This window comes from Ambystoma mexicanum, chromosome 8 (genome assembly GCF_040938575.1).
Source record: "Ambystoma mexicanum isolate Mex_15411 chromosome 8, UKY_AmexF1_1, whole genome shotgun sequence".
Taxonomy (NCBI): domain Eukaryota; kingdom Metazoa; phylum Chordata; class Amphibia; order Caudata; family Ambystomatidae; genus Ambystoma; species Ambystoma mexicanum.
The window spans coordinates 1,516,318,458-1,516,346,428 of record NC_090929.1 but is presented as its reverse complement, the minus strand read 5'-3'; the positions used below and the strand labels follow the sequence as shown (position 1 = coordinate 1,516,346,428).

The window sequence follows — 27,971 nt, the reverse complement described above, 5'->3', positions numbered from 1 at the left end:
GTCAGAGAGCTCAAAAATGAACTTCACCATCAGAATTAAGAGGGAAATTGTGGTCTACCCTGATGAACTTGCGAGACCTATAACCTCTAGAGACGGAGGACCTCCAAAAAAGTCATCAATACCAACTTGGGAAAGAGGGGATCAGTTTGCTAACCTAGACTACATCTATGTATCTCAAACTATCACAGAACACCAAAATGTATGAGGTGATCAGAACCGTTCATAGTAATCACAACCTCCTAACTACATCATTGATGACTGCGCCTAAATCAGCTGAATCATTCATGAAGGCAGAGGTTGAAGTGAGCAACGCTGGGAAGCGCCTTAGATTAAAGGGCAAGCACATCAAAGCCCTAACTAACAAGTACACCTCAGTTACAAGGAAGGAAGGTGGAGATAGGGAGAACATACTTGTAGAGTACAGGCCCGTACTGAAATGCTTTAGAGTGAAAGAATTGGGAGGTAACAAAGCGATCAAACAAGGACACTACGTATACGACAAACTCTTAGTCGAAAGACGAAGAGAAATGAAGCGACCAATGCGTGTAGCAACTAAATCAAACTTGGAATACCACAAAACACAAGAAATTAACGCACGTTGCACTTAGAAAATCTGGTTAGCTGCACTTAGACACACTATGCTCCAACACGACTCTGAGCAAATACTTTGTATACTAAGTGGAAAAAAGTCCAAAGAATTTTGGTCACTGATTAAGACAAATCCGACAGTAGCTTTTTTTTTTTAATATCACATTTTGTTTTTTTCTGTAAGACAACAACATATAACATACAAACATGATTTCCATTTATACATCAAAGACACTGCAACCAGTTCCCATCATTAGTGGAATTACAACATTCGTTACAGGACAATGCTTGGGGTATCTCCCTGTTGTATAGTTGTTCCATGAGCTTTGTGCAACAGGATCACACAATTTACTCTTGATCATCACATAGTTTGTTCCCTTTTCTGCCATATTTTACCGGCTTTCCCGGGGCAGCCTCTGGCTGTATAGATGCAGTGTTCCATCGCTATGCAAGCGTCCACGTCTGTCACCCACTGGGCATATTGGGGGGGTGATGTCTGAACCCCATAATTGTGCGATATTTCTCTGGGCCAGCCCTGTGGTCGTTGAGAGCAAGAGTTTTTCAAAGCGGGTCATTTCTCCCTCCTCCTCGATCCCCAATAGCAAGAGTTTTGGTTCCTTTGGGATCGTCTGGCCCATTACCCGTGACAACCTGTCACAACATTTTTTGCCAGAAATATTGTATGCATGGGCATTGCCACAAAATATGAAAGAACGTACCCTCTTCTTGTTTACAGCGTAGACAATTGGCATTTGTGGTCTTGCCCCAGCTGTATAGTGTTGTTCGTGGGTAATATATTCTATGTAACAATTTCAGTTGGATTAGCCGGATTCTGGGTCATGTGGGCAGTTATTGTGCGAGAGGGGGGGCGGCTCACCACCTTATGCAGGCTTTCGACTGGAGGTTCGCCATGCCTTGCTGCTATTTCTGCTCGTATGTGCGGCAATTCTGGGTCGCCGTGTAGTATGTCGTTTACAGCCGCCATCTGGCTCGCCCAATAATATATTTGCACGTGTGGGAGCAGAATCCCTCCTTCCCATACAGATCGTTGGAGCGTGGTCAGTGCTATCCTTGGGTGTTTTCCCCCCATAGTAGTTTCCGTAGTGTCTTATCTATTTTACGAAATTCAGTTGTGGGGATGTGTAGAAGAGCTTTCTGTAGGATATACAAGAAGCGGGGTAGAGCTAGCATTTTGAAGAGTGCCGCTCTTCCTAATAGGGTCAGTAGCAGTGTCACCCAATGATTGACGTCTTGTGTGAAGCGTTTCATAATTGGGTATACGTTATCGGTCACATAGTCCTCCAGTCTATTCATGATTAGGATACCCAGGTATCGGAAGTGTTCCATCTCAACTTTGTAAGGGGAGCCCTCAGGAGGGAACAGTATTGAATTACTCCAGTTCACTCGCAAGCCGCTGAATCTGCCGTATTGTATCAGTATTTGTATTTGTGTGACTATAGAACAGGACACCGCCGCGTTGCCCAGATAAATCAGCATATCATCAGCGTATAGAGAGACTCTGTCTTCCCAGTTTGGACCCCATCGGAAACCTGTCCACGTCGGTGTAGTCCTCAGAATTATGGCAAGGGGCTCTACAATCAGGGCAAACAGCATCGCTGATAGCGGGCATCCCTGCCTGGTGCCTTTCCCCAATCGGAAGCTACGTGAGGGCCAGCCGTTCACTCTCACTTCTGCTATGGGGGTATTATACAGGATTTGGACCCATTGTATGAAGTGTTCCCCAAAGCCCATTTTCCTCATGATTGCCCACAGCGCCTCCCAGTATACTGCATCAAAGGCTTTCTCAAAATCGATAGCCATTAGCGCCTGTGATAGTTGCAGGGTAGGCGCTCTTTCAAGCGCTAGGTGTAATCTACAGATGTTCATCCTTGTGGAACGTTGCGGCATGAAGCCACATTTGTCCGAGTGGATCAGGAAAGGGATTATATTTTGGAGTCTATTGGCGAGTACTTTCGCCAATATCTTAGCCTCACTATTTATCAGGGATATGGGCCTATAGGAGCTGCATTTGTCCGGTGGCTTGCCATCTTTTGGTATTACAATTATGGTGGCCTTGCGTAGGTCTGCCGGGAGTATCCCTTCCTTTCTCGAGGATTCGAACATATTGAGCAGGTGTGGTACAATACTTTCCCCATTTAGCTTCTTCCAAATGTCTATCGGGAAGCCGTTCGGGCCTGGGGTTTTGCCTGATTGGAGTTGGGATATGGCTTTGGATATCTCTTCTTCTGAGATATTGCTCTCGAGTGTGCCGGCTTGTTCGGCATCCATTGAGGGGAGAGTGACTTCTTCTAGTGGCGTGTTCTCGCTTGGGGTATTCGGGGAGCTATAGAGCTCCTCATAGTAGGACGCAAAGCATTCAGCTATTTCGCTATCGGTTGTGGCTAGATCTGCGTTTACAGTTTTAATGTGTCTAATTTGCTGGTGTCCCTCATCCCCTCTTTGCAGCCAGGCTAGCAATTTACCTGCTTTCTCCCCTGTTTCGTACAATCTTGCTCTCATGGCTTTGTGTGCCTTTTTTGCACAGTCTAATGACACTGCGCAATTTTTTCTGTGCCAGTATCAGTGCTCTATTCGTCTCCGGTGTGTTATTGTCTGTGTTGTGTTTCCCTGCGCGCCACCTCTTTTTCTGCTTCTACTAATGCTTCATGGTGTGCCATTTTATGTGCTGCTGTCCATGCAAGGATTTCCCCTCTAAGTACTGGTTTATAGGCTTCCCATAGTGTTCCAGGATCGTCCACGGTACCCGTGTTCAGTTCAAAGTAAGTGGATGTGGAATTGCTTATTTTTTCCAACAGGTCTGGGAATCCTAGGTAATAGCTGTTAAGTCGGCAGGTGGGTGGGGGACATGGTCTTTCCGTTTTGATATCCATCATTAGTGGGGAGTGGTCGGGGATGCCACGAGGGAGTAGGGACGCGCTGTGTGCTTTATGGATATTTTGGACTGGCAGAAAGAAGTAATCTATTCTGGACAGTGAGGCATGCACGCCTGAGTGGAAGGAGTATTCCTTTGTCTCTCTATGCAGATCGCTCCATACGTCTCTCAAACCCAGTGCGGAGGCAAAGGTTGCTAGTTTGGTATTGGCTGTGGGACTTCTCCCCCGTATATGTGTACGATCTAGCGTGTTATCCATGACTTCATTGAAGTCTCCACCCAACACCCAGATGTCTGCTTTGTTTGCAACCAGGATGAGTGTGATTTCTGCAGTAGTGTGGATAAGAGTGCCTGCGGGGAGTACACCGCCATAATCGCTAGGGTTTGGTTCCATAGTGTGGCTTGTATGTGTACGTATCTTCCCCCCCAGTATCGTACGTTACCTTGGATATCTTTAGTGGTAGCCTTTTATGGACTAGAATCAGCACTCCTGTGGCTCCCATGGAGAAGCCTGCGTGCACTGCAGTGCAGTAATTAGATCTTTTAAAGAGATTGCATATCGTCCCAGCTTGGTGAGTTTCTGTTAGGAGTACTATGTCTGGTGTGTGCCTGTTTATGTATTGCAACACCAGACGTCTTTTGATGCCAGGCCCTAGTCCGTTGGCATTCCATGTCAGAAGTGTCAGGCGCTCGTTAGTTATCGCAGTTGGCAACGCCATTGCATATATGGGCTTCATGGGTCATTAGTGCGCTTTGCTAGAAAGATCTGTTTTGCGAGTGTTATCATTTGCGCTGTCTCTGCTGTGCTCATGTACGGTGTGGTCTCACTACCCTTGTATGAAAAACAATAAACAAAGAACTCATCCCCACCACCCCCTCCCTATACTTCGTCCCCAATTGAAGCATCTGTTGCCCCGTTATAAATGTACAAACTACTAATACTTCTCATTCATCTCTTAGCTCTCATACATATTGATATGCAACCGCTAAAATAATAACAACACCAACAGTGGGGGTTACACGGTCTGGGCCGCCAGCTATACAGGCATCGGGTCCACAGTTTGTCTGTTGCTTATGTGTTGTAGGGGCATGATGCTGATGTTCAGTGCGCTGTTTTGTGGGTCAGTGCCAAATCCTTCATCTTAGTCATTGTCTCTATTTGGCTGCGCTTACGGCTCCTGTTGTGGGCGCTCAGGAGGCACTCTCTCTTGTCTCGGTCGGTTCCTGCCATTACCTTGTCGCCTGTTCGAACCCCAGTCGCCCTCCAGATGGTTTTCTGCCCAGTTCCATGCTTCAGCTGGGACCGTGAAGTGCACGGTCGTTCCGTTAAAGTATATTTTCAGTTGTGCTGGGAATAGGAGTCCATATTTTACATTGAGGGTTTGAAGGCGTTTTTTCAGTGGGCCAAAGGATTGCCTTGTTTTCTGCACCTCCCTGGTAAAAACTGGGAAAAAGGCTATATTGGAGCCGTCGAATGTTATTGAGCCCTTGGTTCTGGCCATTTGAAGTATTGCGTCCCAAACTCTATAATTCTAGAGCTTTGCTTTTACTGTGCGGGGGGAGCGCCTGGGATTTGCCTGCCAGTTGGCATCCGATGGGCCCGTTCAATTGAAAAAAGTTTGATAGGGTCTTGGGGGCGAAGAGGTCTGCGAGCCACTGTTCAAGGAACAGTTCCATGTTTGCACCTTCCCCTTTTTCAGGCAGTCCGAGGATCTGGATATTGTTCAGTCTTATTCTGCCTTCTCCCTCTTCCACCCTTTCTTCCAGCGCTTTGAGGCGGGCTAGCGCTCCTGCCATTTGCTGATTCACGTTGTCTTCTGTTTCGGATATTCGTCCTTCGGCTTCCCCCGTGCGGGCTGAGAGTTTTTGCAGGTCATGATGTAGTAGCGACACTTCAGTGCTGATGCCGTCCATTTTCTTTTCCATGGAGGTTCATGAGTTTGTAATGGCGTTCATGACATCTTTCAGCGATATGTCCCCCTCCGTTTCTGGTTTAGCCTGCTCTTGTGGGAGGGTTTGGGTGGGTGTTTACTGTTCTATTTTGGTCTGCATTGTCGCAGCCCCTACGCTATCTTTCCCCATAATGAACAGTGGATAGTGGTCCGTGGGAGGGCAGCCTCACACAGACGTTGTTTATAAAGTACGTTTTTAGCAGTGGGTCGTATGTACTGGGTGCACCTACTTGGTGGAGGGTTTCTCAATTTCCACAGGTGCTCTCAGGTCTGGGTGGAGGTCAGGTGAGCAGGGGACCTTGTTCTGGGGATGCTAGAAGATGTTATCGTTCATCGGTAGGTGAGTAAGTTATAGCGTATGCTGAAGAGCTACCACCCCTTTTGGCAGCCTGGATGTTATCCACTATGTGCTCCTCTGGTTTCCGTGTTGTGATCAGTTGTCACATGCAATAATTCCCAGCTCCCCGAATCTTCAGTCAGCGCACCACATCATCCGCTTCAGCAATATGCGCTTGGATGTCTTTGCTTTGCTGTCGGGCTATGGTGTTGTCCACAGGTTGGCTTGCGGCGCATTCACGAGTACCTATTTCCAGCTGTGTTCTGCGTGGCTGTGGCTGATCCCCTTTTCCCAGACCGCTGCGGCCAGGGGATGTTGTACCACGGCCTCTGGAGTCCTCTGCTCGGCTGCAGCAGTGCACATGCGAGGGCTTCGGGGTTTGCCAACGCCGAGGGAGTGCGCCAGTGGTGGCCCGGGCATGTGCTCGTCACCGCTCGTGAGAGCCCGTCAGTATCAGCCGGCGGATTTCTTCCTCCTCGGCGTGGGACCGCCGGCAGTGGGACCCAGCTACCTCCACCGACGCGGTCCGCTCCCGCGTGTATGCTTGGTTCCTTCTGGGGCGATCCCCAGGCTCTGTACCTGCACCCAGTCTCCTCAGTATCACCGGTGGCTCGTGCAGGGCGCTGGAGGGGCAGGATGTCTGCTTCCGCTGGGCCGGCTCCGCGGCCTCTTCTAATCTGCCGCTCCGGTGGCCATCTTGCCGGTGCTGTTGCAGTCGGCCGCCGCTGAGTTTCGCAACAGATTGTGTCCAAATGGCGTTGCAGTTCTGTTCAGCGTCACAGCGGCTCGGTCCACAGAGGTTCCGCTGAGTGTGGATATGATTTTTAGTCGTCATAGTACCCAAATTGCAGGATATTTCCAGGATTTGGCTTGCGGCCACGGGAGCCCTGAGGAATCACGTCCTCATCTCGCGCTCGCTGGCACGCCCCCGCCCCCTCCTGACAGTACCTTTTGATCTTCAACAAAATTATATCAGTGACCTATCTTGGAAAGAACATTTTACTACCTTGTTTTCGGGACCAACCCCTATTGAACCACTGATAATGTCGGAAATAAGCAGACAATGGACACTGCAACACGATGTGGAAACTTATCTTGCAGAAAATACACAAGTTGAATCCATCAAGGGCACCGGGTCCCAACGCTTAACAAATGCAATGCTGAAGGAACACCCGGAGGAATACATGCAGTGATTAAAAAAGCATTGCACTCGAGGATAATCCCAACATGGAACATGGAAGACAGGTATGTTAGTACCCATTTTCAAAAAAGGGAGGAAAGAAGACCTAAAAGACTATCGTTCAAACGCATTGTAAAACGTGATTGGTAAAATCTTCGGCTCCCCTTTGCTGACGCAATTTCAGGATTGGACAAAAAAAGCTGGTTGAACCGACCCATTCCAAACTGGATTTGTAAAAAAATGTGGGTACATCAGCTAACATCATGTTGCTAAGCATTCTTAAGGGCAAAATCCAACAATGAAAACCTAAGATTTTCATAGCATTTGTTGACCTTGTTCAAGCTTTGGACTGGGTCAGCCGCGACCTGTGGAAAAAAACTAGCAGAGAGGAATAGTCCAAACGACTCAATGGAGCCTCGAATTGCCCTTCATTCGGACACCTCAATAAGAGTGTGCTTAAATCATGCAGTTCTATTGTCATCGTTGATAACACCATCAAGAGGGGTAAAGCAGAGCTGCCCATTAGCACCTGCGATTTACAATTTCTACGTATCGGACATTCAGAACTTCGAGCCGCAATTGGGATTTTTCTTTCTGAGGATTGGCGAGACGAAAGTGACGAGACTCCTATACGCAGATGATTTAATATTTATCGATCAAACGGAAATTGGTCTGCAACGACAACTAGATAGTCTCCAGAGATGCACCAACCAAAATTACCTGCCGATAAATCAAGACAAAACAAAAGTAATGTGTCTGGAAAAAGGAAACGCCCGCAGAGAGTCCTTTAAATGGTCACTGGGCTCCAACGGAATAGAGCAAGTCAAAAAAGTTTAAATACTTGGGAGTTACCTTGAACAATAGTTCTATTGAGACCCCTATGGAGGATGTACTCCTAGAGAAAGTAAAAATCCTGGCCGCCCTAAAGAGATTATTGGACAAAAGAGGCGGCCGCTTCTCGTTTGTTGCAGCCATACACTTCTATAAGGCAAAGGTAGTGCCTGCCTTAACTTATGGGGCAGAGGCTACGCCAGACCTTCCACCCAAACTATGGCCAAGATTCGAAGGCACATTTTGGAGGAAAACACTGAACCTCCCTAACTCTACGGCAACATCATTAATACGAAGATGATTTAGCCTAGCGTCATTGTATGTCACGGTAGAAGGGAATGGCCTGGCGCTATTCCGGAAAATCACACTACCGACAAGCCCAACAATGTTCCAGATTATAAACACAGAACTAGTGAATGGACCAAGCAAACTACTAACTCAGTGGGCCACAAAAGCCAGAAATAAACTGTAAGAAATGGGCTGCTCTGAATTAGACAAGAATGAATCCGACCAGAGTAAAGAGGAAACTCATGGACTTGGACTGGATCCGTACCTTAGATAAGGCAGCTCCCTGCAAACTTACTAGTGATTTGCCTGCGTACACCAAAAAGCTTAACCAACTGCAGGGTTATCTTCTAAAATTTCCAAACAGACAATACAGAGAGACCTTTCTAAGAATGCGATTTAAACCTGCTTCCCCCCAACGAGGTTAACACAATACTCAGGTAATCTGAGGGAAACACCTGTAGATTCTGTTCATCGCTGGACCAGGTTGTAAACATCAAGCATTTGCTAGTGTTCTGCCCCGCGTTGACTAAGGAACGGGAAAATATGCCTAGTACCTTTGATGACCGAACTTCTAACAATCGACGTGGAGGAACAGTGGGGGCTCCTGATTAATGGAGAAAAGACAACATGGGTTATAGCTGCAGTCTCCTTTTTTCACAGTATATTACCTAAGGATTGGCAACTCCTGGAACCACAAAGTTAATAAAAAGAGAAGAATATGGATGCCTACCTCTTGACTAATGATTCATGGAACTCTAAGATGGAACCCTGTAACTTGAAAATGACCCAGAGTTGTTTTGGAGTGGAAGACCACTGTTAGACGTAACGGACAAAGTTCTTTTGAGACCGGATACCTAGACTGTTTTAAACAGATACTGTGAATGGAGGCAATCATTTGTTGTAAATTTGTAAAAATTGTCAAACCAATTGAATCAAAAAATGTGAAGCGCTTTGGCTTAAGGCGCTATATAAAATACAAATAAAGAGTGTAAGAGAAGATGAGCTAGGGGACTTGCATATGGTAATTGTAAGTCAAGTACCAGTGTCCAATAAAGAAGGATTTGAATTGCAGATTTTGATGCATACATGCTGTATGAAGAAAACAATATATATGTATATATTTGCTCTCTTTTGGAAGGTTTTCTTGAGTATCAATGGGAAAAAATCTCCCTAAGAAAAATCTGTTCTAAATCTATTTTTGGTTGCTCCACAATTTTTCACACTTTTGACACATCTTTCCCAAGCTCTTCATAGACCTTCTTAGTTATAGTAAATTATGTTTATTGCTGCTTTGCAGACAACAGTAGTTTCATAACTACTATACATGTACTTGAAAGGAATTACATGTTTCATATAAATTACTGAATCAAAATGATATAACAGAATAATTGCATAGCAGACAACACTTGTGATATGATCCACTTATGCCACATGTGCAATCTGGTTGCATTTAAGAACTACTGAGCCTTTAGAGTCTTTTCTTATGATCAGGTCACCAGAAACCTTTGTTTACATTGTGCATGCTAACATCTTATTTTTAATTGGAAACCGAGTAATAGAGCAGAAATGTATTGACAAGTCTAGCATTGCCCGGAGTGATTGTGTAATTGATCACCTTTTAAAATATTGTATTGACTGCAGTGATAAGGACCTTCAGATGACATTAGGCTTGACGTACCAGCTAAGTGAACAAGTGGAAGACTTCCTAATAAAAGACAATATCCCGAATTTTGACCCACGAGAGCTGGAAACCATTGATTCGTTGAAGTCTCTGATCAATGAGAAGCTACGTGATACGCAGGTCAGTACCATTGAAACAAGTGTGTGTGGTCTCACAAGTGTTTCATTACAGGGATGTGTTGATTGATAGGGTTCTATTTCATAATGGCATTCTCTTGGTGTGCATAATCTTTTGCATGCCCCTTTTGCACCTCTCAGTCAACATTGTGTGAAGAGCCAGGAATGAGACTCCAACGCAAGGGATTCATGATTTTGGTCAAAGACTTGTATTAAAATAAAAGGGGTTTGGGAAATTCCTCTCTGTCCCTGCTCTAAAAGGTGTTTTCCTACCTAAAACCAAAACTAAGGGTCTTTCAATGTCAGAATGTCCAAAGCAAAACCGTCCCGTGTCCAAAGTACTATTCTCGCCCTCCCATTCTAAAAATAAACTCCAAGGTGAAAAGGGAAAATGCCTTTGGCCTTTAGTAGTTTACAAATGTTCAAAAAGGAAATTCGTAACTCCAACACAAAAAGTTCCAGAAGATTAGAGTTTGTAGGGTAGTTCACTTCCCCTAGATTTCTATTCACTCTGTTTTACATTCAAGAATATCGGTTCCTTGGGTTTCTCTTGATCAACAACACAACTGGTATACAAAACATCTTGGCTGTTAATCTGTATGTTGTTAGGATACCTAGTGTACTCTCCTGCCAGGTTTGCTCTCCTCTTTAATATGTTTCCACAGTCTTCTGCTAGTCCTGATGTATCCTTATCAGGACTTCCTTGGGTAATGTATATTACACACTGTTCAATTTGACGATGCCTGGTATGCTTCCCTGCCAGGGCTTTCTCACATGAACATGCTTACAACGTGCATCTGCCTGCTATACTCTCCTGCAGGGCTTTTCTTGTATGTATTCTTGCACCTTTAATCTGCCTGGTATACTCTCCTGCTAGGGCTTTTCTCATGTGGCCTCTGTGCACACTTACAAACTTGATAGTCTCTTATATTTGTTCTGCCTTGTCTTGAATCCGCCTGGTACACTATCTTGGCAGGACTTCTCTTACAGGTGTACTGCATACGCTCACAAACTTGATAGTCTCTTATACTTCTGTTTTGCATCTTTAAGAAATGTTCTCTCACATATACTTCATTCACGTTTATTCGATTGTGGCAGGGTTGCCAATACGCTAGAAGTCTTGAGATTTTTTAAAGAGATTGAAATATTGATTAAGAACTTAATGCGTTTTGTTTTCATGTATTAGATCTGAGTGGCGAATAAGTTAATGGTCATGATGCTGTAAGAGATTGAGTAAGAGTTTATACGAGTTACTTTTAAGTTGAAGAGACTGATTGTGAAATGTATTTTGGTTTCTTTTATGAATCTCACTTTATATGGATGTTATGAAGCTTATTAGTATAGTGTAATGCATTGTTATGAGTTTTGTAATTTGTGAAAAGTCAAATTTTTACTATACCACAATAAAAATAAAATAAAAAAAACATTCCACTGAAAGGACTGGCTGGAATGTGGCGCTAAGGTTCATGAGTAGACGATATATCAGTCCGAGAGTGAGGTCTTTTGTGAGTTGGGGGATCAGAAGCACTATTGATTGTAAAGACGACCATCCCAGAGATGAAGTGAGTGTCATGAACCGCCGTCTGCATCCCTTCTGGACTTCGTGGTCCCTGACACATAGGGGATTGAACTCAGTAATCCTTCCAACATGGCCGCTTGATGCGGAACGCGGCTTGCCAGTCTCTGCGCTACATGCTCTACGTTCTACAAAACAGACACGTCCCCACGCGTCTCAATGCTACTGCTCGCCCTAGCTGGACGTGTGCTGCCGGAGTTCGCTTGGGGCTATTTTCCTGATCTCTCTATTCCCGGTTCCTTGATTCCTCCTTTCCTTTCATCCCTCAAACTTACCGAACTTTCCTGGATTTTCGCCCGCGCTCGAGCCACGGTTTCTGTGCCTCCGCGCGCGGACATTGTTCCTTCCTGGACAATCTGAATGAAGCATGCTGGAATCTGAAGACCCACGCGCAGGCTTATACAAATCCCGGACCCTGCGGAGTAAGTCACAAAAGAAGGTCGCAAGCAAACAGGAAAGACAGATGAGAAGGGGAGAGACTTGTGACAGATTGAGACGCCTAAAAATCAATATGGATACAGGGATGGAAGCCGCGGTTCAAGACCTCATGCGAGGCATGCAGGAACTCACCACAGAAGTTCAAAACCTTAAAGCTGAGAACGCTGCCTTAAAGCAGCTGGTATTGTCTCGTGATTCTGCTACCAAGGAAAGTGTGTTATTGGGAGGAGTGGTGGACAAATATGATGGCTCTCCAAAGACCCTTCGTGCCTTCTTTGATTCATGCTTGGTGCATTTCACCTTCAAGCCCTACTACTTTTCCACCCCTAGAGCAAAGGTGGGGTTTATGATATCACACCTCACTGGCAACGCATTAAGCTGGGCAACTCCCCTAGTCAATTCGGGCGACATCCTCCTGGATGATTACAATGGATTTGTGGAAGCACTAAAGGCGATGTTTGATCGTCCTGAGCAGGTTTACAGCGCTCAAGAACGTCTACTTGATTTTCGACAAGGATCCCAGGATATGCTTACCTATGTCACCCGTTTCAAACAACTTATGAAGGAAGCTGATTGGTCCCAAGAGGCTAGCTTCACTCTCTTTCGCAGAGGCTTGAATGAAGAAATAAAGGACGAGCTAGCCAGGGTAGCTCGCCCTAATTCCTTCCAGGCCCTCTTGGACCTTTCCTTGCAAATTGATTTTCAAATCCGGGAAAGAAAGGCGGAGAAAAGGAAGTCAAAATCATCCTTCCAAAAGGCCGTCATAGACCACACTTCTAGCCCAGAACCCGCAGTTTCTCCGACCTCCGATACAGAACCCATGCAACTGGGGGCATTCCATGGACCCATTACACCACAAGAAAGGATGCGCCGTATTCACACTGTTCTCTGCATGTATTGCGCCTCCAATAAACATCTTGTCAGAGAGTGCCCTATTGCTCCTCCACGGCGTTCGGGAAACGCCAGATCCCGATCCTAGATGGGGCACAGTTTCGGGAGAATGATGTCTGCTCCACATCAATTCCTTCCTTGAACTCTCCTGGACCAAATAAGCTCGTGATTCTTCAGGCCTTTCTATCGCCTTCCAAGAAAGAATCTTACCCCATTCTGGCATTAGTGGATTGCGGAGCCATGGGTATATTCATAGATCATGATTGGGTCAATACTCATAACATTCCACATGAAACTCGAGAGACGATGCAACCTGTAGAGGCAATTGATGGAAGACCCCTATCTTCAGGACCCATAACCCTTCAAACTAAAGAGATCCTACTCTCTATAAATCATCATCAAGAGAGGATCAAATTTGACATCATAAGATCTGCCCACTATCCAATGGTCCTAGGCATGCCCTGGTTACAGAAGCATAATCCCTACATCAATTGGGCAGCAGGCTCCTTGTTTCTTGGTTCTGAACACTGTATGTCCCACTGCTTATTCCTAGATTCCTTATCAAAGTCCTCTGAAAACCTGCAAGAAATCCAGCAAAATCCAGTCACTGTCTCTAACATCATCCGAATTCCCAGGGCTCATCAGGCTTACACAGATGTATTTTCACCTGCCATAGTTTAAGCTCTTCCTCACACAGGATGAGAGACCTGAGGATTGTGCCATCGATACTGAACCTTCAGCAGTGATCCCTTTCGGGAGAATGTTTATTTTATCAGAACCTGAAAAGAGGGTCCTCCGGGAATACCCTGATACTAACTTGGAAAATGGCACCATACAACCATCCAAGTCCCCGGCGGGCGCTTTGTTATTTTTCGTTCCCAAGAAAGATACCAAGGAGCTTAGACCATGTCTAGATTACCGTGGCCTTAACCAGTGTACTCTCAAGGACCGCTACCCATTGCCTCTCATCTCGGATATCCTGGAAGCAGTAAGAGGTGCAGTAGTATTCACAAAATTAGATCTCAGGGGTGCCTATCATCTAATCCGTATAAAGGAAGGTGACGAATGGAAAACAGCCTTTAGAACACCTTTTGGCCCTTTTGAATACCTGGTAATGCCCTTTGGACTTGCTAATGCCCCAGCGGTCTTCCAACGTTTTATGGACCGGGTGTTTTCTGACATGCTGTTCCTCTTCGTCATTATATATCTGGACAACATACTGATATACTCCAAGGACCATCTGAAACATGAAGAACACGTAACGGCAGTTTCACAATGTCTACGTGAACATAAGTTCCTGGCTAAACCCGAGAAGTGTCTTTTCCATGTATCGACTGTTCACTATCTCGGATTCGTTCTTAGCCCTAAGGGGATTGGAATGGACCCCTCAAAGGTAGATTCCATTCTATCCTGGCCCGTTCCAACTACTGTAAAACAAATTCAATCCTTCCTGGGGCTTGCTAACTTCTATCGGAAATTTATACCAGCCTTTTCGGAGATTGTACATCCTATTGTTACATTACTAAAGAAGGATATCCCCTTTCAGTGGACCTCAGCCCAAGATACGGCTTTCCAACGGTTGAAGTCGGAGTTTACACAAGTTCCCATCCTAGCTCAACCTGACATTGATCACCCATTTCTTGTGGCAACTGATGCCTCCAACTACGCCATCGGAGCAGTCCTAAAACAGGAACTTGATGATAAGTTAGAACACCCCATCGCCTATCTTTCTCGCACCTTGACTCCCAGTGAAACTCATTATTCTGTCCTACTAAAGGAACTGCTAGCCATCTGCCAAGCCTTCACTGATTGGCGTCATCTTTTCCTGGGAGCCAAACACCCAGTACAGGTCCGCACGGACCATCAGAATCTTCAAGTCCTGCAATCCCTAGAATGTAGAAACAGTTGTCAAGCCCGTTGGGCCTTCTTTTTTGCTCAATATCCGTTTCAAATCCATCATGTCCCTGCAACACACAACATAATAGCCGATGCCTTATCCAGACGTCCTGATTACGAAACCCTTGAAGATCGGACTTTTCCTAACGTGTTTCCCCCACACAATATTTGCTGGCCAAGCAATCGCCCTCCTGGAGGATATTCAAATTCAAACTCAGTCCTCTGAAACCTGGAAGGAGTTTAAGAGAAACAATCGATGGAAACTCAAGACAAGGGACGGATATCTGTTCAAGGACAATCGCTTGGTCATCCCCACTCCTTGGACTGTGGCAAAAGATCACAAGCCTATGTCATGATACTTTTCATTCAGGACACCGTGGCATCACCAACACCCTCCTTTTAGTACAAAGACACTTTTGGTGGCCGAGGATGAAAGAGGATGTCCGGATCCATATCCAGGCATGTGCAGTCTGCAATCAGAACAAACATGATAATAAGAAACCGGCAGGTCTACTGCTTCAACCAGCAATACCAACAAGACCCTGGGAATTCATCGCCACAGATTTTATCGTGGAACGACCATCTTCCAGGGGATACACAACAATCATGATTACCATAGATTTGTTCACTCATATGGGTCATTTTACACCTTTATACAAACTGCCATCCTCATCCGAACTCGCCGGAATCTTCCTGGAACACATATTCCGGTTTCATGGGCTACCCTCCAAGATCATTTCTGACCGAGGACCCCAATACATATCCCAGTTCTGGAAACAATTCTGTTGTATACTGGGAATCCAACGTGCCTTGTCCTTAGGTTATCACCCACAGACCAATGGAGCCACTGAACGTGTAAACCAAACTCTGGAACAATACCTTTGTTGCTTCGCCACCAGGGTCCAGGATGATTGGTCACTCTTAATACCTGTGGCCGAATTCGCTTACAACAATTCGGATCATTCAGCTATCAACACCAGTCCTTTCTTCTGTAGTCAAGGATTTCATCCTTCAGTTTTACCTTCCACTCTCCCACACCCTACCCCAGTTCCTACGTTTGATTCCTGAATTGAAACCCTTATTAATGTACACAAAGGAACTCTTGGAAAAGGCACGAAAAGACGTTAAACATCATGCCGACTCTAAAAGAAGACCTGGGCCTTCTTACTCAGTAGGCGTTAAAGTCTGGTTATCCTCGAAACTCATTCCTCGACATCTGCGACCAAATAAACTGGCTCCCAGGTATTACGGACCCTTTTCTATAAAAGAAATCGTCAATCCAGTGGCCTTTCGACTTCGGCTACCAGAGTCATGAAAAAGGATCCATCCAGTCTTCCACACCTCTCTGTTGAAACCATATGTTCAGCCCTCTCAAACTGCTCCAAGATCTACCCCAGTGATTATCAATGACCAACTCGAATATGAAGTTTCCAGAATCTGTGACTCTAGATACCGATGTGGTCAACTACAATATTTGGTTGAATGGAAAGGATACCCTCCCAGTGAGCGCACTTGGGAACCCGTGTCAAACATGAATGCTCCCAGGCTAATTCGAAGATACCATCTTATACATCCGGGCAAACCCGGAGGAGCTGGGCTTCAGAGGAGGCATACTGTCATGAACCGCCATCTGCGTCCCTTCTGGACTTCGTGGTCCCTGACACATAGGGGATTGAACTCAGTAATCCTTCCAACATGGCCGCTTGATGCGGAACGCTGCTTGCCAGTCTCTGCGCTACACGCTCTACGTTCTACAAAACAGACACGCCCCCGCGGCTCTGCGCGTCTCAACGCTACTGCTCGCCGTAGCTGGACGTGTGCTGCCGGAGTTTGCTCGGGGCTATTTTCGTGATCTCTCTATTCCCGGTTCCTTGATTCCTCCTTTCCTTTCATCCCTCAAACTTACCGAACTTTCCTGGATTTTCGCCCGCGCTCGAGCCACGCTTTCCGTGCCTCTGCGCGCGGACATTGTTCCTTCCTGGTTCCGTCCTGGACAATCTGAACGAAGGACGCTGGAATACAAAGACCCACGCGCGGGCTTATACAAATCCCAGACCATGTGGAGGAAGTCACAAAAGAAGGTCGCAAGCAAACGGGAAGGACAGGTGAGAAGGGGAGAGACTTGTGACATACATGGTGTTAGGGATGGGATCTGACCTGATTGATCAAACTGGGGGACCTTTACTATTACCAAACTTAGTGATTGTGCTAGTACTCCCACAGTAGACGCTAAGGAATCAATAGCAATAGGGCAGCAGTCCCAGAACTTGGCGAAGGACAATGAATACCAACAGATTTAGTACTGACAACCTCCCCCTGGGATTTACTTCAGGTTGACCTCGAAGTTGGGTCTGGCGTAGAAGTTTGGCCAGTTTTGGCTGAATTGATGTTCTTCTCTTGTGCCTTGCCAGATACCGAATATATCATCTATATAACGTTTGCTTATCAAAGATCCAGCAACCTTAGGGATTATCTAGTTAACACAAGAGATACCAGAACCAAAAGGATCAAACCAAAAAAGACGGGAACATTTCCATGTTTAAATTGCAGTAATTGCAATAACATTATTAAAGGAGGACTGGTTCCACATCCATACACGGGAGAAAAGATCATGATAAAAAGCTATGGCACCTGCAATACCGAAAACTGCATTTATTGCATACGTTGCCCATGTGGACTTTACTATGTAGGTGAAACAGGGCGTAAACTGAGAATTCGGATGAATGAACATAAATCATGTATACGCAATAAGAACATCAATTCAGCCGTAGCAAGACACTTTAATGCAAAGCAACATAACATCTCTCAAGTCAAGTTCCAAATTTTGGAAACCCTGGAAATGACAAACATATATGCTGATTTGAAAAAAAGAAGGCAACAAAGAGAAGCCTATTGGATAGATCGTCTCGATTCCTTGGCACCACGAGGGCTCAACGAGGAATTTGATCTCAACTGCTTTTTGTAATGATGTCACTATTTGTTCACCGTGCAATATCAATAATGAACATGCTAAATTGTCTCATGCTCATGCAATAAGTATAAATCACTACCCGATTTGAAAACACTGTTGCTTTCTGCTATAACCATTTGTTGTAAACATTTATTATTTATTAGTTTGTATTTTCCTTTGTTGATGTGTACTAGACAGTATATCTTTACGCTATATGACCTTACATTAATGGCCAATTAGCCAATTAGCTATGAGGTACACGACGTTACTATCAGAACATACATGTGCTAGAGGTACAACTTAAAATACACAGATATCATGAAGCTTTAATATCTTTACATGTGCAATTAATATCTTAACATTCACATCCCTTACAATTGCCATTTATATTTCACACTCTATGCCACTCATGTCCCAGTATTGCCTCTACCAATATGGCCGACTTGGTTATACACAAACGGCCATTTTGTTTACATAACGTTGCCCAGGGCAACGACACGAACCGCGAGTCTTAGACGCTGTTCGGAGTTGATCGAGCAAGACGTAGCTCAGAACGCTCCAGGTAAGCCATACCTTTGCACAAAGCGACGCGAAGTAAGATCGCGTATAGATCAATAGCAGCTAATTACTCGGAGGAGATAACACATTTGTTCTCCCCATACTAGGCAGTGCTTCATAGAGAAACACCACACGCGGACAGCACGCGTGGGTCGCATACTGACACACAGGTTAGTGATATGTTTAACTAGCCACAGGTATTCTCACACAATATAGTACGACAATCAACACTCTGGCACAATAAGCACACGCCGCCTAACTTTACCTCTAAGCACCATAGTCACCAAAAAGGCTTAATCGGCAATTCTAGTACGCAGTTGATTAGTCCCATTAACTGTTTGAACTATAGAGCAATATCATTATCTGTGCAAATATTGTATTTTTACTGTCTACAATCGTGTATGCTTACTTGTTTGTTTTTTCTTCTTTCTCCAATCTCACTTTTTTGTTAAATATTTGTTTGTCCTTGTGGGCGCCCTGTTTGCTTATTATGATTGTTTTGTTTATTATGATTGTTTTGGTTATTAATTCTTGAATATCTGGTTGTTACACATGATGTACGGAACAATTATTAATTTAAACATTGTAAACCTTCTAATATCTACCTATAATACATTATTATGTGTGTAGTACTAACCTGGCTCTGACGAAGGATACAATCCGAAATGCATTAGCCAGACGGGTTTTCTGTTTTGCCTCAACTGAGATAATTAGCTTTTTTGGTGAAGTTTAACCAATTAAGCACAATTTTTTATGAGCTTTATAAACACAGCAATTGAAAAATTAAAAAATATATATATCTGTGAATTACGATTGAAGTTGGATTTTATTAACTGAATAACGATCACAAAAGTAATCGATTAACCCTTAGTGGGAATCAAGGGTGTGCGGCCCACACCGAAGGCACTTTTGCCTCGGTCTCTTTTTCTCCATGTTCATTTTCTGTGCCCAACACGGTGGCACATGATAGTGGGCTGCACCCCATTAACATATTTATTTACAAAATAACATTCCATTGGAAACGAAATACACTATCAAGAAAGTAAGCTGTGCACTCTCGCCCCTCTCTCTTATCAATGTTCTCTATCCTTAACCCATTCCTGGAACGGAGACTACACTTTCAGATGTGTCTTATAGGACGCCATGGATAGTGCACACACCTTTTCCATTGATAACACACCCCACAAACAAACCCACCATAAAGCCACACCCGGTATTGACTCAGATTTTAGAGCAGATGTCTAAATACTACTGCAAAGCAATGGCAAACAAACCTATCATGTTAAACCTGGGCCAAAGTTGATCAAGGTATCTTAGAAAAGGCCTTGTTCTTTAGAATTGTAGCGAAAGTTGAACTCGTAGATACTGCGAGAGGAACCAAAGAAGACGATACTGAAATCATTCTTGACTTAGCCTTCGCTCAGCGTAATGACCCAGATTTGGCAGAGACCCTCCTCAAGGTCATACCTGAGGAACAGGGAAGAGCCAAAGAGGATCAATATGTTTTCCTTAGACATGGGTTACTCTATAGGGGTGATGTTGGACCATATGGGACTCCTCGCTCCTAAGTTGTAGTTCCATGCAGCCATAGGATGATGGTTCTAGAAATTGCCAACACTCACTTACAGCCGGACATTTCAGGAGCCACTGAAACACAAGTCCACATATTGAATTGTCTCTACTGGCCAGGGGTGTATGCAGATGTCAAGAATGTTAAACTTACTTGTCCACTGTCGGAAAGCCAGCACTCTTACTCCCCCACCAGTCCCTTTACAGCCAGGCTGCCCGACGTTTTCAAGAACATATGACTGTAGTCAGATCCATAGTACACTGCCATCTTAGTAAATCCTGAGAACATCAAAAAGCTAACTATGGTAGGACCACTGTCGCCCGTTCATTTTCTATTGCTCAAAGTATTGCAGGGTTCGAAATTGAGGGGCAGTGGGAGCTATTTAGCTCCTGCTTGTAGGCTAGAAGAGCCTGGTAAACTTGAAACCGACAGCTACCAGGAGCTACTTTTGATGCTGAACAAACATATCTATTTGAATTTAACTCTGTGCATTTGGGGCAATCTTTAAATAAACATTAGGGCACATCTATACGCCATTTAAAACATAAAGGGTAATAAATAATGGGAAAATGTTACGTTTGCAGCTTATGTTGAAGTCAGATTTGCAGAATGCTATGAACTAGCTCCTGGCTCCCCAGTGCTCATTGGTTAATGCCGGATACTCAGGTGCTGCGTTTAGCTCTTGCTTATTCAGTCTTAATTTCGAACCCTGTATTGGCACTCCTTCCCACCTCAGACCATAAAATGCTCCGGGTGTGGTGCAGGGGACAGACTGCAGGGGTCTTTCTCTACTTTCTACTTTCATTGGAGGCGGCAACTTTCTCCATAAAACCGCAGTTCACAGTTGAGCGTGTGCAGTGTGTGGACGGAGTGTTAGGTGGTGGGTGGCTGGGGGCTGCTGTAGCATTTTGCTGTGGGATTTCGCATGCCTCTTGGAACTTTACCGTTCACTGCTTGCTGAGGAGGAGGAGGTGGAGCCTGACTTTAAACATCTTATTTGGATGCCGCAAAGTGCCTTCGGGAGCTCCTTTGGCACCGGATAATGGGCATCTAAACACATTAACACGATGCTGTCTTGAAAGAACATCACCCCGTAAGTAGATCTGATGAAAAATACTTAAAAGTAATCAGAAATCCACTACTATTGTGCGCCTGTACATAACGTGTCTCCCTTGAGGGGCAAATTGCACTGTGTCCACTCTTTGAGGCCCACCACCACTCACTCTTAAAGTTTGCCTATAGAATTGAAACAGATAAACCCTCTTATGAGGCACCGAGTCCATCTTTTGGCTGACATTTCACATGAACTTGAGCATTTGAAGTCTGCTGTCCCCACTGTCGAGCATAAAATCCCACAGTAAAGGGACCTGCTGGCAAAGGATGCAGCAAGTAGGCAGGGCAAATCGGGGAAAGGCATAGAATGTGAAGACTTAAAAGCCCAAAAAACGGACTGAAAAATTACTAGTGAACCCAGTTTATCCATAGTCCACAAGCTTATATGACATTCTAGGAAAACGAAAGGGGCTGAATAGAACCTTGAGCTCGACACGAGCATCTTTTCATGAACTCCCAAATGAGGGAACACTTCATGAGAACAATGACTTGACAGATGCAGACATTCTGGGCAATTATCTTGCAATGGTGGAAGGGGAAACACACCAAGTGGAGTTCACTTTTGCAAGTAACACAGAGGTCTTGAAAGGCCTTAAAGAGTGGATGGATCCAGAGGTGCGACACAAAGCTGCACTACTGGATAAGCACAAATATACCAGGGGAACTGAGAATAACATGAAAGACAGAGCACAGGCACTAAAATGAACCCCACATTCTCAGTATAAATTACTGTTTCCTCAGAGATAAATAAGGAGCATATTATAACAGCGGGGGAAAAACATTGTGAAAAGTGGCCTCTCCCTCATTGAAACCGTCCTCGGGTCTAGCGATACACTCCCTTTTCACTAGTAATACAAGCAAATATAAACTCAAAGAAAATGAAGTAAATGAAAATAAATGAGGATCAATTAACATCAAAGGTCCTGCTTGATATATGGGAACTTCTGGTAAAGAAGGGGAGGAAAAAGAAGTAAAAAAGAAGTAAAAAAGTAAAAAAAGAACAATTGAGAAACGGAAGGTAAAATCGCAAGAAGCAATAATAACTGTCGTCACTCCAATAACTGTCGTCACTCATCTGATCCAAGATCAGAAGAAACGCCCAATCCGGGGAAAAGTCAAAAGCATGCAGTCTCCATACCATGACCATCTTGCTTGGAAGATTCGGTTTTCTCCACACGAAATCAAAATTATAGCAGAAACCCACTAAACTCAACTCCATTTCAGGTGCACTGTAAATGTTTCTCTGGCCCCTTTCCTAAAGCTGTATGAAGTGATCAGCGAGAGTTATAAAGACCACGCTACCTCACTGGCAATGTTCACTCCAACTTAATTTGTGTGAAATCATTCATCTCTTCACTCCAATCAAGAGTCAACCAGGAAGCAGCTAGCTCTGTCACACTACAAAATAAGTTACAAGAGCCTATAAATGTGCAGAGAGCTAATAAACAACTTGGACTAGGAACACTGCTGGAAATATTGAAGGATCGTGAGCATAATCATCAAAGAGGGAAAGAAGTTAAGCCCCCGTTCTTAAAAAAAACAACCCTGCACCCAACAGTGCCCACAAACTACTGTCCAATAACCACAGTCCCGTTCTTACTCAAAATCTTAGATAAAATAGCCAAGTGCAAGCCCACCTGGAACAAAACCAGCTCCTTAGAACAAGACAATCTGGTTTTAGGCCCAACCACAGTACGGAAACGGCACTCCTTGACTTGAAAATCCGGGGACTCAGGAAAACTTTGCATACTCCTGCTGTTGGACCTATCCACAGCGTTCGACCTTCTGGATCACGACAAACTGTGCAAGACTTTAGCCAATGACTTCAACGTCTCTAAAGATGCCACCACATGGGTGAAATCCTTTCTAGCCAAACATACCTCTACAGTTTCTATCGGGAAAGAAGATGCTGATCTATACCAGTCCCCATTGGGTTACCCCAAGGTTTGTGCATCTCACCAACTCTCTATAATGCATACACAAAGCTTCTATTCTCAGCATTAGACGATATGGGTATCATCTGTACCAACTTTGCAGATGACACCCAAATCCTCATGCCACTCTCAGGTAACTACGCCCAGGATACACTTCTTATCAACAAAATCTATTCCATTACCCAAAACTGGATGGCATTAAAGAGTCTGCCTTAATGATGAGAAAACTCAGATTCTCATCGTGGAATCCCAAACTAAAATGGGCGCCCTCGACCCGATTACTCCGCTATTAATATTGACAGTACTTTGATCCCAGTACTTAAGCAAGTAAAAACCCTTGGAGTTTACCTAGATGCCAACCTCACAATGGCGAAACATAGAAGTGCACTATCCTCATCCACCTCTTACACCGCAAAACTAATAGCTTTAAGCCGCCAATTCCTCACACCGACCAACTGCATCTCTCTGGCTAGGGACCTGATTTTATCAAAGTTAGATTACTGTAATGTGTTATTACTAGAGACCTCGAACACCAACCTCAATAAACTACAGCTAATATAAAATAAAGCATTAAGGACCGCATTACGAATAAAAAAATCTGATCTCTCTAAGATCAGGAGAGATTCCCACTGGTTGCCCATCAAAGCTAGAATTATCTTCAAGGCACTATGCATTTCATACAAATGCCTCCGCAAAAAAAACTCCCATCCACCTGAACAATACCATAGCCAAAAAAGAATCCATCAGATCACTGACATCCAATGACAATCTTCTCATGGTAATACCACGCTATAAAAACACTAGAGCTGGGGGTAGCAGTTTCCAATGTCTGGACCCGAAACATTGGAATTCCCTCCCCCGTTGCATCAAAAAAGAGGAATCCTTCCAGGGTTTCAAAAAATTACTAAAAACTTGGTATTTCAACCAATTATAACAAATGCTCAGTTCCAGAAGTTGTAAATAATGATGTTTGCTATGTTTTACTGTTAATGTTGTACTGCAATTTCCTGATTGATGTCCAGCTAACTGTAATTATCTGATTATTAATGCCTAAGCTGTCTGTAACCACGCCGTGATACCCCAGGGTCTGGGCGTGTAACAAATGTAGTAAATAAATTATATAAAATAAGCAACAGTCAAGCTCGTCATCCACGAATATTGTGATACTAAAAGGAGAAACGCCAGTATGCAACACATTAATATAACACTTATCTATCAGAATCTATTGGGGAAGGATAACCCAAAGAGGGAAAACCTAAAGTTAATAGAATGACAATCATCTTGTGGTCACATATCAGAAATTTGACCATGCTAGGGACACATTTGGAGAAATAAACGTTGAATTATGTAAAATCAGACAACCATAAGGACATTTGGAAACTTATATACCCCAACTCTTAATGAAGTATATTCCGATAACCCTAAAGACATTTGGTAACCTGCATGGTCAACTTGTAAATGTACAATAGATTTGAAAGTAACAAAGCATACTGCTATCAGAGGTTTTTCTTAAACACATTAGCCACACTACCCACATAGACATTTGTGTGTGCTAGCGCAGGATTTGAGGTCAACATTTTTCAAAACAGCACTCATCTATACTTGGGAAATCTTCGTTGATTAGCTCCATTTAAAAGGAATTGGCGACCAGAAAGGAACTTGTGGGCATGGAAAGGTTGATCATGATAAACTGTGCAGTCCTCAAAATAGATCGGGGGGAACCCTAAAAACATGACCACGATAAATGGAACAGCTCCTACACTGGATCTGGGAGTGAGCTTGCAGCTGAAACAAAAGAGGGAAACTCCTATCCGGTGTTCCAGAAATTGGAGAAAGAGTTCTAGACATGCAATAAAGGATCTTAAACAAACAAATAAAAACTTAAACCCCTGGCATCCTAGAAAGCCCAAATCTAATGGGGTACATACCTTTTTCTGAAATATTTCATATACACTGAAAAGCATAAACCCTGCTTTAACAACTAAGAAGAAAGAAACGTTAGATTTCTGGATTTCTTAGACTTGGAAAGTGCTCCAACTGATAGTGCGGAAGTCAAGGAAACACAGGAGGGCCAAGTCATCAATGAGGAGGGTGATTAATTTGTCAACATACTCAATTGAAGATACCAAGGATGATTTGGGGGATAACCAAACATTAACAGAGAGTATGCATCTTGAGAAATCTCCTGAGACTGGGGACCTGATGTATGAGGAGGATGAAATAAAAGAATGTATCAGCTGTGTTCTTAACAGTGGAATAAAAGCAGAATGCAATTGATAAGTCACTGAAGCATTGGGTGAATGGAGCAAGGCAAGTCGAAACAGGTATCGACCAAACGATTGGAAGGAAAGAGGAGGAGGTCGGGAAGCCCAAAGAAGCAAAAGAAAACTCTTCTAAAACCGCATAGAACATATGGTTAGAAATGAGAGAAGCACAGGAGCACTGACAAAAGGAAGTCATGTATTCACCAGTGAAGGATGGGGGAACTACCAATGTCAGGGATCTGCCTTGGCATACGATAAAGAGAAGGGAAACAACTTAGCATTCCTGAGATATGATCAAATGGAAAAAGGAAATTTGAAAAAAAAGATAGAAGTCAGAACACATCGTCTTCATCTAAATTGTGTCTTCAAAGCAGACGATGGCTTGATATTGAACCGTAATAATGTCCTTAGGTTGTTCCATCATATTCCGGCACGTCGGTTCATGAAAATAGATGACATTAAAACAGTAGAATTCCTAGAGGAGGAATCCACAGATAGTGATTCTTCACTTATGCTGTAATGGAGTAAAAACATCACTATTGGAGACAGCTCATTCCCTCCTCCCCTTGGCATTAGAGCCATCAGAGGAAATGGAACAGATGCCATCTGACTTGAGCACCTAGCCAAAAACAAAGCAGTCCATTGGAGACTACATGACAAAGGGCTGGAAGGAATGACATTCATCGGATAATTACCCCGGAACTAAGGAAGTCAGCGAAATAAGCTGCTTAGAAAACTCCAAGAACCACATGCGGAGCAAACTAGATATAAGATCATTCCAACCATTAAGGATTACTTTTGTCTGCAAGCCTGATATGACTAGAAGCTGGAACGATCCCCAGAAAAAACAAGGCAAGACCAACAAAGAAAGCTGGCTTCGGCACTCAGCAAAACAATTGAATGACCATGACGAATGGCTTCCTATGTCTGTTTTGAAAAGCCAGCTAACAATGATATCCTGGAATAGAAGAGGCTTCAATCACTTATATAACATCAGTAAAACAAATTTAAAAAAACATACTATCCTTTGTCTTCAAGAGACGTGGATAACGTATCCACCAATTGTGGACGGCTATAGCGTACATCTAAACTCGGCCTATAGGGGGGGCAAAGGGCAAACTAGCTCGAGCCCCCTAACCCCTATCAAACAAGGAATTGGCCTGGGGATTATAGCATCATGGAACGTAAACCCCTTTGTACAAGCAACCCTCCTATCAACTATTACAAATCCAAACGAGATCCTGCAAAGGATTTTAATACTTAACCTCTGTTGGAATCCAGCGGCTATACAAGCAGCAAACATTATGGAAAGCATTGTAGACATTGTGGATAAATACCTTCTCAGGCGAAATCCTCCCCAAATTTTAATTTGCAGAGATCTCAATATTTGTTTGGATGGAAGGGCAAACCTTTAACACACTTAGTCAGCACCACCAATAAAGCTGAGGCAAGAGCAGCTTCCTGAATAATGGCTTTGGACAGCAGGAATTTGCAAATGCTAAATGGGCAAACAAAATGAGCGCCTCGATGCCTGTGCGCTGTAGTGCGCTCTACAAATCCAAAAAGTAAAAATAAAAAAATAAAAGGGGACCTCCCAGGAAAAGCTACTTGGACAAATGAATCTAAATCGAAGACCCTAGATTATATCTTTGTCTGTCACGAGGCCAGAAACCATGTAAATCAATTGGAAGTGGTTGCCGTAACAAAAAGCGGCCACTCCATTTTGAAGCTAACAATGGATATAAATCTGACTTTCACGGTAAGTGAAAGGAATTACTTTTGGCCTTAACTATATTGGAAGGCAGAAATCTGATATGTATCCTTCTGAATGATGTTGACAGAATCTTTGCGAGTTACATCTGTCAAAGTGAGCAAGGTGGAGGCATAAATTACATCCCTCTATTGCAAGACTACAAGATTCTGTGCAACAAACACAGCAAGATCAAAACAGTTCATAAACATACATATGATGCGATAGATGAGAGAAAGGCTATATTAAGATCAGATCTTCAGAAATTTGCCTCCTCAAATACACCAACAAATATTGAAGCTAGGAAAGATAAAAAACAAAAACATAAGAATTGGTTAATTGCCCACAAAGTCCAACGAAATCAGACGGAAGCAGAGGGAATGCTTAGAAAAATGGCCTAAATAACATGAGGGGCATGTGGCAGCTGATAAATGAGACACCACCACCCTAGGAGGCAATCCTGACAAATGCAGTAACAGAAGAAAAATGGGACCTCTTTCATCAGGACCTATTTGGACCAAGAGAATTAATGAATCAGGATTTAACGTCCAAAAAAGGGGAACATTGGCACATATCCTTGGATGAGTCGGACTTGGAGGAGTTAATTAAAAGGGCAAGGGGCGGATCTGATGGTGTGATTAACAGAGCCGTTAAATCTGATCAAACGGCATGGATCCAGTTCATCCTGCGATTGTTTAAGAATATCCTGGAAAGAGGTGGGATCAGAGTCGTGGAAAAGGTGATTTTTGTACCAATTCATTAAAAAAAAAACTGGACTAACCCAAATAATTATCACCCGATTGCTCTGTTGGACGTTCTGGGGAAACTCTTTGCAGCAATATTATTAAAACAGCTTCAGGTATAGACGATTGAGACAAAAAGACAAAACCATCGTCAATCGATAATGTATTCCTGGTCAACCTCTTGAAATTGAAGGCAATACAAAATGAAACTAAAATATACGTGGCCTTCATAGACCTGAAAAAGGCATTCAACCGTATGGAAAGACAACTGCTCTGGGAAAAACTGTCAAAGTGGAACTGCCCATCAGATCTATTCGAAGCAAGCACTCTGTACGGACACAAAAGTACAGATAAGATTGCGCTTGGATGGTATGCTATCAAGGGAGATTCCGACACAGACAGGGCTAAAACAAGGCTGCCCC

General features: G+C 43.9%; 1 protein-coding gene across 11 annotated transcripts in view; it reads left to right on the top strand.

Moving 5' to 3' along the window:
- STN1 (STN1 subunit of CST complex) overlaps window positions 1–27,971 on the top strand; it is a 1,349,458-nt gene that overhangs the window by 762,564 nt on the left and 558,923 nt on the right. For all 11 annotated transcript variants that reach the window (XM_069611734.1, XM_069611735.1, XM_069611725.1 and 8 more), the window contains one exon: window positions 9,711–9,870. In XM_069611734.1, the coding sequence (XP_069467835.1) occupies window positions 9,711–9,870 (160 nt within the window). The remainder of the gene's footprint in view (window positions 1–9,710; window positions 9,871–27,971) is intronic.